This window comes from Pelophylax lessonae (genome assembly GCF_965119305.1).
Source record: "Pelophylax lessonae genome assembly, chromosome: 7".
Classification (NCBI taxonomy): domain Eukaryota; kingdom Metazoa; phylum Chordata; class Amphibia; order Anura; family Ranidae; genus Pelophylax; species Pelophylax lessonae.
The window spans coordinates 172,211,047-172,227,259 of NC_138774.1; the positions used below are offsets into that span (position 1 = coordinate 172,211,047).

The window sequence follows — 16,213 nt, forward strand, 5'->3', positions numbered from 1 at the left end:
TCAAATGAGGATATTTGTAACCGGTCAAAATTACGAGGTTTGTATACCAATGTCAGAAGCCTGGCGAACAAGATGGGAGAGCTGGAGCTGCTGATGTTTGAGGAGGACTTAGATTTTGTGGGGATAACTGAGACTTGGTTTGACAGCTCTCATGACTGGATGGCGACCGTTCAGGGGTATTCCCTTTATCGCAGAGATAGAGAAGGTAAAAAAGGGGGAGGGGTATGTCTGTATATTAAGAACAGTATACAGGTAAATATGAGGGATGATATTAATAATGGAGCTAAGGACGAGGCAGAATCCCTATGGGTAGAGCTTCAAAGGGAAGGCACGGTGGGGAAGGTAATATTGGGCGTATGCTATAGGCCCCCCCACCAGAGGGAGGAGGGGGAGGTGGACCTCATTTTACAGATAGGATTGGCAGCAAGGATGGGAAATGTCATTATAATGGGGGACTTTAATTATCCTGATATAGACTGGGCAGAAGGAACCGCACACTCAGCCAAGGCTCGGCAGTTCCTAAATGTTCTGCAGGACAATTTCATGGGTCAGATGGTGAATGCACCGACAAGAAACAATGAGGTACTTGACCTACTGATTACTAACAATGCAGACCTGCTCACGGATATAGAAATACAGGAGAACTTAGGAAACAGTGACCATAGGTCAATAAGTTTCAGTATTAATTACAGTAATAGGAAGCACAAGGGTAATATTAAGACGCTGAATTTCAAAAGAGCCAATTTCCCAAAACTGCGCTCACTGCTAGAAAATATCAATTGGGATAGAACCCTGGGAACAAAGAACACGGAGGAAAAATGGGAGTGCTTCAAGAGCATACTTAACAAGGGGATTGGTCAGTGCATTCCAAAGGGAAACAAATTTAAAAGAGCAAAGCTAAACCCTGGGTGGCTAAACTCCAACATAAAAAGGTATAGTGCTAAAGAAAAGGCCTTCAAAAAATACAAGACTGAGGGGTCATTGGCAGCATTTAAGCATTACAAAGAGTGTAATAAGAAATGTAAAGATGAAATCAGGGCGGCTAAAATAGAACATGAGAGACATATAGCGGAGGAGAGTAAAAAGAACCCCAAGAAGTTTTTTAAGTATATAAACAGTAAGAAAGCGAGGCCAGAACACATTGGCCCCATAAAAGATGACAAAGGAAATATGGCCACTGAGGACAGAGAAAAGGCAGAAGTGTTAAATAACTTCTTCTCTTCAGTCTTCACAAAAGAATCGGGGGGCTACACAAACCTAGCTTGTAAGGCCGAACTAAACAACACACCTCAGGAACTGCCGCCATGGCTAAGAGAAGATAGACTTAAAACGAAACTAGAGAAACTTAACATAAATAAATCACCGGAACCGGATGGCTTGCACCCAAGGGTTCTTAAAGAGCTCAGCCAGGTGATTGCCAGACCATTATTCTTGATCTTTAAGGATAGTTTACAGACGGGTATGGTGCCAGCTGATTGGAAAAAAGCCAACGTGGTACCAATATTTAAAAAGGGGCCGAGATGTATCCCGGGTAACTATAGGCCGGTCAGCCTAACATCTGTAGTCTGCAAGATTTTGGAGGGGATGTTAAGGGACCACATACAAGACTTTAGTAATGAAAACTGTATTATTAGTAGTAATCAGCATGGATTCATGAAAAATCGTTCTTGCCAAACCAATCTATTAACCTTCTACGATGAAGTGAGCTGCCACCTAGATAAAGGTAAGCCGGTGGATGTGGTGTATCTGGACTTTGCAAAGGCCTTTGACACCGTTCCCCACAAACGCTTACTGTACAAACTAAGGAAGGTAGGTATGGACCATAGGGTGAGTACCTGGATAGAGAACTGGCTCCAGGGGAGAGTCCAGAGGGTGGTGATTAATGGGGAGTACTCGGATTGGGCGGGTGTGGAAAGTGGTCCCCCAGGGTTCTGTCCTGGGACCAATCCTGTTTAATTTATTCATAAATGATCTAGAGGAGGGGATATCTAGTACAATCTCAGTATTTGCGGATGATACTAAAATAAGCATGCCAATATCTTCTATGCAGGATGTGGAAACCTTACAAGCGGACCTGAACAAAATAACGGGGTGGGCAACTGCATGGCAGATGAGGTTTAATGTTGAAAAATGTAAAGTAATGCACTTGGGGGCCAGAAACCAGAAAGCAAGCTACTCACTAGGGGGGAACCTCTGGGTGAATCTAGGATGGAAAGGGACCTGGGGGTACTGGTAGACAACAGGCTTGGCAGTGGCATGCAATGCCAAGCCGCTGCAAGAAAAGCCAACAGAATACAGGGATGTATAAAAAAGGGGATTCACTCCAGAAATAAAGAGATTATTCTCCCGCTCTACAAGACTCTGGTCCGGCCACATTTGGAGTATGCTGTCCAGTTCTGGGCACCGGTCGTCAGGAAGTATGTGCTGGAATTGGAAAGAGTCCAGAGAAGGGCAACAAAAATAATTAGGGGAATGGAGGACATCAGCTATGAGGAAAGACTACAAGCACTGAACTTATTCTCTCTGGAGAAGAGACGATTGAGGGGGGATATGATATCAATGTACAAATACTGTACTGGCGACCCTAGCATAAGGAACAAACTATTCAGAGAGAGGAGATACAATAAGACACATGGCCACTCACTAAAAATAGAGGAAAGGCGGTTTAACCTTAAAATGCGTAAGGGGTTCTTCACTGTAAGAGCGGTAAGGATGTGGAATTCTCTTCCACAAGCAGTCGTATCAGCTGGGAGCATTGATAGTTTCAAAAAACTATTAGATGGGCACCTTGGAGACCACAACATACAGGGGTACACAATGTACGGTTAAAAGCAAACACACACACATCATAGGTTGAACTGGATGGACTGATGTCTTTTTTCAACCTCACTAACTATGTAACTATGTAATACACAAAGACTGCACAGTGGCTTATCACTGTAATAGCTAATCAGCAGCTATCACAGCAATCAAGTGATTGGAAACTGGTAATCTTGGGTCCCGATCTTTAGTATGAGACCCAGGGCTCTTGGTAAGAGCCTGGTCCCTCTGCTGGGAGCAGCACACCCCCTGTGCACACCTATATATGGAGTATACAGATTTACCTTTGTCCGGGCTAGAACAATCAAACTGCATTTCAATTCATACTTGGAATAATGTGTGATACTGGAAATTTCAATTTAATTTAATTTAATCCAAATGAGTTTGTTGAGGCAAGACCAAAGAAGTGAGGATTGAAAGACAAGCCAAACTCATATTCATAATTCAATTTTGGGAAGTTGCCAGCAGGGCAAAATATCCTCCTGGCTCCTCAAGCAAGATCCTTACATATGAATTCTCTGCACGTCTCACATTCTAAAGCCATTACAAGAGATTTACCATTATTATTCACTTATTTTATATCACAGAAATATGGCATAGCTAGTTTAGTGTAGAGTGGAGTGGAGAAGAGCAGAGATCACAGAGGCACAGCTGGAGTCCATGTGTGATATAAGGAACTACTGCGTTTCCATGGTAAAAATAATTGTATAAAATAATTGATTTAACTCACAATGTTTATATTCTGATTTTCTAGAAACATTTAGATCAAATGTATACAGCACTGGACAGTCACTACGTCCACATTGGTTTTAGATTTTAGAGAGTTAGTTATACCATTTTGCATCCATCAATTCTTCATAATAGGTGAAACATATCACTTACCTATAATCCTTCAGGACTTGAGGCCGAGGGCCATTAAGAATGGCCTCTGGGGGCTGTGGAGCATGAGCCTGCTGGGCTCTGTTTAGACTGTTCTGTCGACTACCCGGAGCAGAGGAACGGTAGCCATGCTCTTGTGCTTGACTGGCCATCAGAATAATTTCCTTGTTTTCTGGGGTCAGGTGAGGGACAGCAGCCAGGATTTGTTGAGAAGGGTGATTTGGGCTGGCAGGATATGAGTGATCAAGTTCTGAAGCATATGACCTGCAGATGCAAAATAAAACTACTTTAAAAGTGGCATTTTAAATTATCATTTTACAATCATTATTAAAATGATGTGCAGACATACCACCCAGGATGGAAGGGTGCCATTATTGTTCCAGTTTCTAAAACAAAACCCATAAAACTAGCTCCCCAAAATGTATCATTTAAACTTCTTCTGGTACATATGCTTTCTTTATTATTATGAAACAAAGTATGCGCATTTGTAATGCATATTAGAAAACTAGTAAATTGAATTACATATAAACCAGTGCATAATACATATAATAAACTGGTAATGACCAAGAAAGGGCAGCATGGGGCTTGCTTAACATCCCAACAAAGTGCAATCATTTTCAGCATGTCTTTGAATGTCGGGGATGATTATGTTTAATACTTAAAACTAGAGCAACTTAGCCTTACCCTTAGCAACCAGTAGGGAATCATCTTCCATAAAATTGGAAAATGATTTAAGTGATCTTACTTGTTGCAACAGCAATCACTAATGCTCTAAATTAAAAAAGCAAGCCCTATGGGTTAGTTCACATACCAGTGCTCTTTTTAGCCTGCTATTAATTTTGCCCATATTTTTTGAATACACCATATGTTCCTGTTCATATAAATTACATCTGTTTACCACTTAATATAATATAGATGGAATGATACAGTGCATGGAACCTGCCTATTATCAGGGGAAAGTGATCCCTCGGATGAAGTCACATGATATGGAGATGGTGAGAACCTGTTATCTGGCCTGAACTCCTTATCATATGCCATCATATTCCATTCTAGCCTTCGGTTCCGGGCTTTCCGAACCTTCTTCACCTCCCGGGTTGGATCTTCTACCTGCCTCTGTTCCTGTGAAAAAGACTTAAGTTAGCATAAATAGTAAGAGTCAGTATCTGCTTTTAGAACTATTTCACGCTTATAATACAAATCATTTTGCCCACTTCTGAGCTCCCATTCTCACTTGAGGGTTTATTTTTTTTTTTCTCATTTCCCTACCTTATTATGCCTGACTATGCAGAATCACATTCTTTTTTTTTTTGTCCCTGTTTATACTTGGTCTATCAGTCACCCTATCCTCTACGCCCCTGGTCCCGAACCCTGGTCCTCAGGGCCCACTAACAGGACAGGTTTGCAAGATAACTGAAATACATCCCAGGTGATATAATTTGCTGCTCAGTGATTGCATTACTCTAGTCTGCATCTCCCCAAGGTAATACTTAAAATCTGTCCTGTTAGTGGGCCCTGAGGACCAGAGTTGAGGACCACTGCTCTACGCTAAGCACATGAGCTTTTTTTGTGTATTCATGCATTTTTGGGCCATACACTTCATAAGGAGTACCTATAAACATATGTACAGGCCTTTTTGTACATTTCTTGACTGAAGAACTCCTCACCTCCTATCGAACTGCTCACTTCCCCTTGCCCAGCCCAGCCCAGGAAACAAATTCCTGCAAAATGCCTGTAAAATGTCTGTAATATGCTTGTAATTCGCCCTGAAAACATCTGTAAATGCTTTTAAATTGCCCAAAAAATGCCTTAAAAAAGCTTCAAAATCACCAGGAATATGCTCTGCTCCGATTTGTAGTTTTCTTCAGATAAAGAAGTTATTCTTAGTGGGTGTTAACAGACGTGAGATGCACGATCATCACTGACATTAAGTACTATATATAACCAAACTCAAAACCACTGTTAGTAGTAGTATTTTTCAAGTATTTTGTTCCAACACTTTTTCATTTTAATATTACCAGAATTGTCAAAAGCTAAAAACACAACTGTGTATGTAGCAAAAAGACATTACTTGATGACCTTAGTATCCAAAGTTACAACTTAATTTCAATGCTTCAGTCCATTGCACCCAGTTGGCTAGAGCAGTTTTTGAGGCTCTATAGCTCGAGTTTCCCATCACTTATCTGCCATCATGCTGTGCAGAGTGCCAGGAAAAAGTTCTCTAGCACCTGAGTCAAAGATGTCTAAGTGTTATATAAGGGTTAATAAGGGGATACTTTGGGGTTGATTTACTAAAGGCAAATCGTCTGTTCACTTTGCAGAGATTAATGAATGAGGTGAAGCTCTACTGACCTCCATCATTATTTTTTTAATTTTCCGTGTACATGATTGGGTATTCTTTACAAAATGATATTTTATAATATTCACTAAACTCTGGGGAAAATTCCCTTGTAAAGTGCAACTTCCCTTGTAAAGTGAACAGCCTATTTTGTCTTTAGTAAATCAACCCCATAGTAAAAGCCTCAGCTGTATCCCCATTATGACTGCTTGTGCATCAGCCCGACCTTGGCTGGGTAACACTTATTCAATGCAGTGTCTCTTCTCATTAATGCGTCAACCTTCATTCTCCTTATTGGACTGTTGTGTTCGGGAAGGCACTGACGTTTACACTGAATCTGTTTTTTCTTTTTTTTCCACAATATTTTTATTGAATAAAGACAAACTCACAAAAGAGTGAACAGACGCCAAGGCTAGTGGCGGAAAGTGATTTGAGAACGATAACATATATACTACAGATAAGTAGGCCTCTTATATGGTATAGCTAGTAACTGCAAACAAGAATCTGGGAGTTTTAACCAGAAAACATGGTGTTCGCTTGTGTGGAAATCTTTATAATAACTTCCAGCCCTGGGCAGTAATTATTTATGAACATGAGTGGCTGGTTCACTGCACTGTCATATTATTTATAATACTGCTGGCTGCAGCAAAAATAAAGTCAAAATGCTGGGTGTCATTTGAGACAGCACATACAAGAACACATTGTGGAGGCTCACTTTAAATTGAATTGAGTTAGAATTCTGGAGGTTTCACTGTTCTAACCAATAAACAACATAAACAGTTGCCTTTGGCTGAAAATGACACAATATTCCCTCTTTATGTTGTATTCTGCTTCTTGCACTCAGACAGAGAGGCTGTCTTGCTGGGACAGAATGAAAATTACAATAGCATTGCGTGACATCTCAGGGTGACAAGATGGCAACACATCATAACATATAATCATCAGTGAAAGACACACTGCAGTTACTGTCATAAAGAGTTGCTTTTTTCCTGCTGTGGTATTTGAAGGCAATCAGTCTGAGGGCTAAACAATTGCTATGGAGATTGCAGTATATATGGAAACTGTGTGCTTTTAAAGCTTATAGAAAAAAAGCTATCTTTAAAGCATAGTACATTTACTTTGGGCTTCATTCACTGATCTATGTACAGACCTCAAATGGCACAGCACATAGGCAGGCTGAAACATAATAGAAAAATGCAGGTAATACAACAATTTAATGCCCAATTGAACTTACTGTTTAAATCAGCTACATATATTCCCAGCTACAACAAAACAAAGGTTTGAAGTCTTACAGTTCATTTTCTTTCTAAAGCAGCCACAGTCTGATAGAAAAGCCTACCCTCTGCCAGCAGCTGCAATGCAGGACTATTGCTATGTTATCTCTCTGCAAAGATCTGACATAAAGCTGCGGGATTCTGGATAAAATGAGAAATTGTTATTGTTGTTTAGAATAAAGATTACAAAAAATTGGGCTAACTTTAGTTTCTTTTAATTCATCAAAGTGTATTTTTTCTCCAAAAATTGCATGTAAAAGACCGCTGCGTAAATACAGTGTGACATAAAATATTGCAACAACGCCATTTTATTCTCTAGGGTCTCTGCTAAATCTATATATATAGATAGATATATATATCTATATATATATATATAATGTTTGGGGGTTCTAAGTAATTTTCTAGCAAAAAATACTGATTTTAACTTGTGAGCAACAAGTGTCAGAAAAAGTCTTTAAGTGGTTAAACTGACCTCATTTGCAGACCAAAGTTCATCCCTTTGACCTCTAAAAGAACCAAATGATACAATGTTTCTTTTTATTTCTCAGCGCTGAGCAATGTTGTGATAAACTTTGCTGGCTGACTTTTTTTTTTATGACGACTGTGAGCATATAACTGGTCTGAACTTGTTACATGAAACATGGAAATGTTGGATAAGGATTGTGAGGGGGTTTGAATCGGGATCGCGCTTTTTTAATGATTAATCATGCAGCTCTTGTCTGACATAGCCTACTGCCCCAGAGCTGGAGCTATCCAATCAGCAGTGAGCACTCAGCATGAGCATTGTTAATTGTAAAGGTCTCACTCAGTAGAGGCATATTGGATCTCTGTAGTGAAACCACTGCTTACCCACAGAGGTTAAGAGTCCCACCCGGCAACTTTGAGCAGAGAACAGACTTTTCTACTCAGACTGTGGCTAATTTAAAAAAATGAACTATAACACACTGAACACATTTTCTTTTGCTGCACATCAAATGTATTAAGTAATTTAAAGAGTAACTCCACTTTTGTTGAGAAAAAAAAAAACATTGCCCTAAGGGTGATCTATATAAATTGCAAGGAATTCCTACCTTTTTATTCTGAAGAAATAGCTGTTTGTGTCCATGTGCAAATGGAATGTGAATGGAAGTGATGGTATAAATTATCAATCAGCTGATACACTTGCAGGCTTCTAATAAGTAAAGGGGCAGGACCTGCATCCCTTTACATGTGATTACTTTTTGGGAGTTTCTTACCAAAAATTACATTTTTGTTGCAGGGGATGCCCAAAGTCTGATTTATATCATAGTGCGGACTTCTCGGAAAATTAGTAAGCCAATCTCACAGGCAGAAATTACATTTTTGCAAGTTATTCTGTACACCATCTGTATACACAGCACCTCCAGGTTTTCATATCGCATTGCTCTTTACAGAAAATGACAGTGTTGCAGATTGAAAAGGAAAGGTCATTTTTATTAAACTTAAATTACAATATGACTTGTGTAGCAATTATATATGCTATTTTATTTTTGTTTTATTTGCAATTTTTTCCAGACAAAAATGGAGTTACCCTTTAAACTGAAGTTTCAATTTGCCTTTAACCACTTAAGCTCCAGAAGATTTTACCCCCTTCATGACAAGGCCACTTTTTGCTATTCGGCACTGCGTTAATTTAACTGGCAATTGCGCGGTCATGCAAAGCTGTACCCAAATTAAATTTATATCATTTTTGTTCACACAAATAGAGATTTTTTTTTGGTAGTATTTGATAACCACTTGGTTTTAACTTTTTTATTATATAAGCGAAAAAAGACTGAAAAGTCTGAAAAGAAAAAACAATATTTTTTACTTTCTTTATCTATCACAACACTGTGCTGTGAATAAACAACAACAAAACAAACTACATATCAACATGCGAAACGATGATAATAATGGTGCTAATATCTCCACAGCCTCCTTAATAAATGAAGCTTGATAAAACAAGAAATCCTTAAAGTTCATAGATTTCAGAGGCACTAAATATCAAAGTGTCTCTAAATAATAAGCGCCAAACAGTTCCAAAGAAATAATAATGGTGAAGATGGTGAAAAGATGACCCAATGTGCAGATGTCACGTCAAAAATTCACCCAAAGTGCTCCACCAAACACTCCTTTGTGTGAATGAAAAAAATGCTCGGAAAAAGCGCTTGGATTAAATCGCTAGTCGTGATATTTCAACTGGTTGATGGGTGTTCTGGGTGCTCCAGACCCTCCCATTCAAAAGTCCCTCAGATATCACGGAAGCTCCCATAACTCACTACCATAATACATAATTAAAATGTATTGGTCATAAAAAAAACAAAAAACAAACAAATTAAAAGCAAAAGCATGACAGATCTTAAGACCATGCAAAGGTCCGTATTATTCAAGCGTCGAAGGCTCTTCGAAGAAGTCAGCTTGACGAAACGCTGGGTCAGGGCACAGCCACACAGCGACATAACAGGCCATCCCAACAGTGACTCGGAGTCCAGCATGTGTTAAGCAGTCGGTTAAGGCGCTGATATACTAGCTAACTGAGAGACGCTTGGGCGTTTGAATAATGACCGTTGGATGGTCTTAAGATCTGTCATGCTTTTGCTTTTAATTTGTTTTTGAGTAGTTTTCTATGACCAATAAATTTTAATCATGTATTATGGTAATGCACAATGGGAGCTTCTTTGCTACACTACTCAAGTACTTAAAGGAACACTTTGAAAACACATCAGATGTCAATGGAGAAGAATATCATGCTGGATATCTATACTGATATGGACGGGGTAATGCGTTAGGAACGAAAGGATGCCACATCATTTGATGGATATGAAAATGATCAACCTACAGAGGGATGAATTCAAAGACACCCCAAAAATCAAAGTGAAAAAATGATGCAGCAGGCTAGTCCATTTTGCTGAAATTTAATTGCAGCAACTCAAAATGGTACTCAGTAGTTTGTATGACCCCCACGTGCTTGTATACATGCCTGACAATATTGGGGCATGCCCCTAATGAGACGACGGATGGTGTCCTGAGGAATTTCCTCCCAGGTCTGGACCAGGGCACCACTGAGCTCCTGAACAGACTAAGGTGCAACCTGGCAGTGTCGGATGGCTTGAAACATAGTGTCCCAGAGGTGTTCTATTGGTTTTATGTCAGGCGAGTATAGGGGCCATTCAATGGTATCAATCTTTCATCCACCAGGAACTGACTGCACTCTTGCCACATAAGGGCCCGGGATTGTCGTGCACCAAGAGGAACCCAGGACCCCCTGCGCCAGTGTAGGGTCTGACAATGGGTCTAAGAATTTCATCCCAATACCTAATGGCAGTCAGGGTGCCATTGTCTAGCCTGTAGAGGTCTGTGCATTACTCAGACCATCACTGACCCACCACCAAAACAGTCATGCTGAACAATGTTACAGGCAGCAAAACATTCTCCACGTCTTCCATGGATCCTTTCACTTCTGTCACATGTGCTCAGGGTAAACTTGCTATCATCTGTGAAAAGCACAGGGTGCCAGGGGCGGTCCTGCCAATTCTGGTGTTCAATGGCAAATGCCAATGGAGCTTCATGGTGCAGGGCAGTGAGCACAGGGCTCACTAGAGGATGTCGGGCCCTCAGGCCACCCTAATGAAGTCTGTTTCTGATTGTTTATTCAGAGACATTCACACCAGTGGTCTGCTGGAGGTCATTTTGTAGGGCTCTGGCCAGGGGCGTATCATGAAATCAGTAGGCCCGTGTGCAAGATAAAAAGTGGGCCCCGGGCAGCAAAAAAAAAAAAAAACGCTGCTCATAGTGCACAGCAGAGAAACGTTGGAGTAGCTAAAAATGCTCTAAATGCTGGGTGTGGCTTAAAGGGGGTGTGGTTTAATAGTCTAAGATGCCTTCATAGTGCAGAATGCCATAATGTTAAATAGGTAAAGTATAGTTCGGAGTGTACAGTGATGGGTAGTATGAGCAGGAGAGGGGTATGGAGTGTATGGTGATGGGTATTATGTGCCGGAGAGGAGTATGGAGTGTATGGTGGTGGGTATTATGTGCAGGAGAGGAGTATGGAGTGTATAGAGGTGGAAAGTATGTGCAAGAGAAGAGTGAGGAGTGGGTGGAGGTGGGTAGTATGTGCAGGAGAGGTGTGGAGTGTTTGGTGGTGGGTGTTTTGTGCAGGAGAGGCGTATGGAGTGTATGGTGGTAGGTATTATGTGCAGGAGAGGAGTATGGAGTGTATGGTGGTGGGTATTATGTGCAGGAGAGGAGTATGGAGTGTATGGTGGTGGGTAGTATGTGCAGGAGAGGAGCGTGGAGTGTACGGAGGTGGGTAGCATGTGCAAGAGAAGAGTGAGGAGTGGGTGGAGGTGGGTAGTATATGCAGGAGAGAGGTGTGGAGTGTTTGGTGGTGGGTGTTATGTGCAGCAGAGGAGTATGGAGTGTATGGTGGTAGGTATTATGTGCAGGAGAGAAGTATGAAGTGTATGGTGGTGGGTATTATGTGCAGGAGAGGAGTATGGAGTGTATTTAGGTGGGTAGTATGTGCAGGAGAGGAGCGTGGAGTGTACGGAGGTGGGTAGTATGTGCAGGAGAGGAGCGCAGAGTGTATGGAAGTGGATAGTATGTGCAGGTGAGGAGTTTGGAGGTGGGTGGTATGTGCAGGAGAGGAGTGCGGAGTGTATGGAAATGGGTAGTATGTGCAGGTGAGGAGTGTGGAGGTGGGTAGTATGTGCTGAAGAGGACTGCGTAGTGTATGGAAGTGGGTAGAATGCGCAGGTGAGAAGTGTGGAGGTGGGTAGTATGTGCAGGAGAGGAGCACAGAGTGTATGGTGGTGGGTAGTATGTGCAGAAGAGGAGTATGGAGGTGGATAGTATGTACAGGAGAGGAGTGCGGAGTGTATGGAGGTGGGTAGTATGTGCAGGAGAGGAGCGCAAAGTGTATGGCGGTGGGTAGTATGTGCAGAAGAGGAGTACGGAGTGTATAGAGATGGATAGTATGTACAGGAGAGGAGTGCGGAGTGTATGAAAGTGTGTAGTATGTGCAGGAGAGGAATGCGGAGTGTATGGAGGTGGGTAGTATGTGCAGGAAAGGAGTATGGAGTGTATGGAGGCTGAAAGATTGTGCAGGTGTGCAGGTGAGGAGTGCGGAGTGTACGGCAGTGGGTAGTATGTACAAGATGGTGTCATTAGGGCAGTGGATGGCGTCAGTAGTTCTTTGTTTTTATTATTTTTTTACAATTTAATTTGTTTGCCTTTTTTTTCATTCTTTCAAAATCCTTTTTGGGGGCCAGTGGATGGTGTCAGTAGGGCAGGGGACGGTGTAAGTGGAGCAATGAACAGTGTCAATATTTTTTGTTTTTATTGTTTTATTATTTATTATTTTTTACAATTAGTTTTTTAGTTTTTGTTTTTAAATCATTTTTGAAATTTTTTTTCACAGTGCTTCTGGGGGAGAGGGTGGGGGGAGGGGGGTATGAGGCAGTGGACAGTGTCAGTAGAGCAGTGGACGGTGTCAGTAGTTCTTTTTTTTTATGTATTTATTTTTTCACAATTTAATTTGTTTTTCTTTTTTTTTACAATGCTTTTTTGGGTGGAGGAGGTTGGGGCTGTGGACAGTGTCGGTAGGGCAAGGAGGGTGCTTGGGTGGTGTCAGTAGTTTTTTATTTTATTTTTTATTTTTTTTACAATTTTATTTTTCCTTTCAAAAGATTTTTATTTGTAATATAAAGGAACAGATACACAACAAGCATTATGAACCATGCACAAAAAGCAAATATTTACAAATTGAACCATACCGAACAGTATACGTACAACTCTCAAAAACTTCAAAGTATAAGTAAGCAAGTGAACCTCATAGGTTCCACAATGAGAAGGGCGCAGAGGAAAAGTTATGCGCCGTGAAATGGAGATCCGGAGAGACCCGCTCAATCCCAAGGAGACCCCTACTGGGGGCTAAGACTGTCCCCTCAGGAGAGATAGGGCATGCCCGGCTCCCCCATAACTCAGCTCTGGTAGACCAAGTTGAGGTATTAATGATTTACCCTTATAAAAGAGTGCAGTAAAGTTATAAATTTGGATCAAAAGGCTATTGAGTAATATGCAACCCTAAGAGTCGGGAAGGCTTACAATACAGTGAAGGTAGGGAGCAACTAGCGTCTCAAAAACTACGCATCAAGCATGGTATGCTCAAGAGAAAATGTTGTGGAGAAGAGAAAGAGAAGAGACAAAAGGTGGGAAAGGAATAGAAAGGAGAGTCAAAGAGGCTATTAAAAGAGAGAACAGAGGAAGCAGACCATGATAAAGAGGGTGCGATAGTAGCACAGAGGAATGAGGTCTTAGAGAGAGAAAGTGAGAGGAAGAAGTTTTCCTGACAGGTCCCTAAGAACAAGAAGGATCAAACTAGTGCTGCAGAGCATGTAACGGGGTTTTAGTGAACCATGACCAACTCAAAGAGATGGTGGGTATCCAGGAGTTTGCTTGCTAACAATTCTTGCGACATGATCCAGGAAATTTTTCTTTTAGCGCGCAATATGGAAACTGAAGGTGGCTTCCAAGCGCTTACAATTTTATTTTTAATCATTTTTTTGACAATGTTTTACAATTACATTTTTTTTAAAGTTATTGATTTTTTTTTTCAGCCCGGTTGGTGGGCTTTGTTGAGATATACAGATCTAAACAGACCCCTGACATCTCCCCTCCGAGACAGAGATAGGGAGTGAGGACACAGATTCCCCAGTCCCTTTCTCAGCAGCCTCAGCATTGAAGATGAATGGACAGAGTCTCCCTTTAATTCATAAACTGAAGCAAAGTAAACACAGTTTACTCTGCTCAGTTAACTCAGGACAAAGGAGCGATCGGTAGCGGACGTTCACTGTGACCAATTGAGAAAAGAAAGGGGCTGTTAAATGACATGTTTACCGGCCTCCTCCTCCGCTCTCCATTCTGACACATTCCCCCAGCAGCCGGCGGAGAGGAGGGAAGCCGGCTGTAAGGGACAAGGGGGGCGGAGAAGGACGGAGGGCTGGAGGAGCAGCCAGAGGAGGAAGAGGAGGATACAGAGGGGGGCAGAAGAGGAGCACGGGGGCTGAGGAGGAGCACACTGGGGCAGAGGAGGAAGAGGGGGACACGGAAGGGAGCCGGAGAAGGAGGACACAGGGAACAGCTGGGGATCAGTGCGGCGAGAGGGACAGCTGTGAGCATCAATCTCCAGGCATTGCTTTTCAGCTGACAGCTGCGGGAGGGAGAGGAGGAAATGCAGCTGTCAGCTGAAAAGTCATGCAGGGAGATCAGGGCTCAAAGCTGTCCCTTCCGCCGCACTGGCTGTAAACCAGGGGACTATCCATGTGTGCAGGATGATTCACAGTGGGCCCCTCCTTGGGGGGCCTGTGTGCAGTGAACATCCTGCACAAGCGGATGATATGTCGATAGCTTTGGCAGTGCTCATCCTGTTCCTCCTCGCACAAAGGAGCTGATATCGGTCCTGCTGATGGGTTAAGGACCTTTATTCGTCCCTGTCCAGCTCTCCTGGAGTAACTGCCTGTCACCTGGAATCTCCTCCATGCTCTTGAGACTGCGCTGGGAGACACAACAAACCTTCCGGCAATGGCATGTATTGATGTGCCATCCTAGAGGAGATGGACTGCCTGTGCGACCTCTACAGGGTCCAGTTATCGCCTCATGCTTCCAGTAGTGACACTGATCCTAGCCAAATACAAAACTAGTGAAAAACAGTCAGAAAAAAGTAGGGGAGTAGGGGAAAAAATGTCAGTGGCCTCAACTTGTAAAACATTCATGTTTTGGAGATCGTCTCAATGCTGCCCATCTAGTGCACCTGTTGTTAATTTCAGGGGTCTGGAGCACAAGGAACACCTATGAACCAGATGAAATATTGGACTAGTGATTTAATTCAAGTGATTTTTTTCTGAGCATTTTATGTGAGGCCAAACTGCCAACTGTCATTCACACAAAAGAGTATTTGGTGGAGAACTTTAAGTGAATTTTTCAAATGAGAGATCTGCACGTTGGGTCTTCTTTTAAAACCATCTTCACCATTATTATTTCTTTGTCAGAACTGTCTGGCACTTATTATTTAGAGACACTTTGATATCCAGCACCTCTGAAATCTATGAACTTTAAGGATTTCTCGTTTTATCATTTTTTTACTTTCTGCCATAAAACATATCTAATAAAAACATTTAAAAATCATATTTCTTCATAAATTTAGGCTACATGTCTTTGGTAAAAAAAAAAAAAAAATCCCATTAAGCATATATTAATTGGCTTGCGTGAAAGTTATAGCATCCACAGACAATTTTATATGTAACAGAATTTTTATTTATTTATTTTTTATACTAGTAATGGTGATGATGATCAGCAACTAATAGTTGGAATGTGATAGTGCAGCAGACAATCTAACACTACATGACACTTTGTGAGAACTGGCTAACTGACACTGATATCACCAGTGTGTTGTCATATAGTGGTTGATGATGTTGAATTCTACATTATTTAACACAGTGACGCTAATACAATGGTGAGGGCTATAATATATACTGTCACTGTACTAATGACACTGGCTAGGAAGGGTAAACATCTACAGGCGATCAATAGGCTAAAGTGAATGTAAAGGTAATTAAAAAAATTTATAAATAATAACAAAAATCTCTCTACTTACCTCCTCTGTGCACTGGAATTGCACAGAGTTGCCGCAAACCAGGGGAGGACTGGGCCAGGGGGCAGGGGGGAAATTGCCCCTGGGCCGCTCTGATGCCCTGTAAAAAGCCTGCACCGCTTCTGCCACAGACATGCCTACAGGTTTCCTGGTGAAGAGAAGTAAAAATTTCCCACTGCTAACCGATTGAGTGGGGGATGAAGACAAGGAAAGAGGGCAGGCCTCCCCCCCCAACATGGATGGTGTAAACTGTGT

At 41.7% G+C, this 16,213-nt stretch overlaps 1 protein-coding gene across 2 annotated transcripts in view; it reads right to left on the reverse strand.

The window, feature by feature from the left end:
• Positions 1-16,213, reverse strand: part of LOC309560748 (actin-binding protein WASF3-like) — a 78,065-nt gene that overhangs the window by 38,042 nt on the left and 23,810 nt on the right. Inside the window, exons 5-6 of one of the 2 annotated variants that reach the window (XM_082264396.1) lie at positions 4,703-4,818; positions 3,703-3,963 (exon numbers count right to left, since the gene is read on the reverse strand). In XM_082264396.1, the coding sequence (XP_082120522.1) occupies positions 3,703-3,963; positions 4,703-4,818 (377 nt within the window). Of the gene's footprint in view, positions 1-3,702; positions 3,964-4,642; positions 4,819-16,213 lie in introns of both variants that reach the window. The other variant, XM_082264395.1, reaches the window with a different exon arrangement.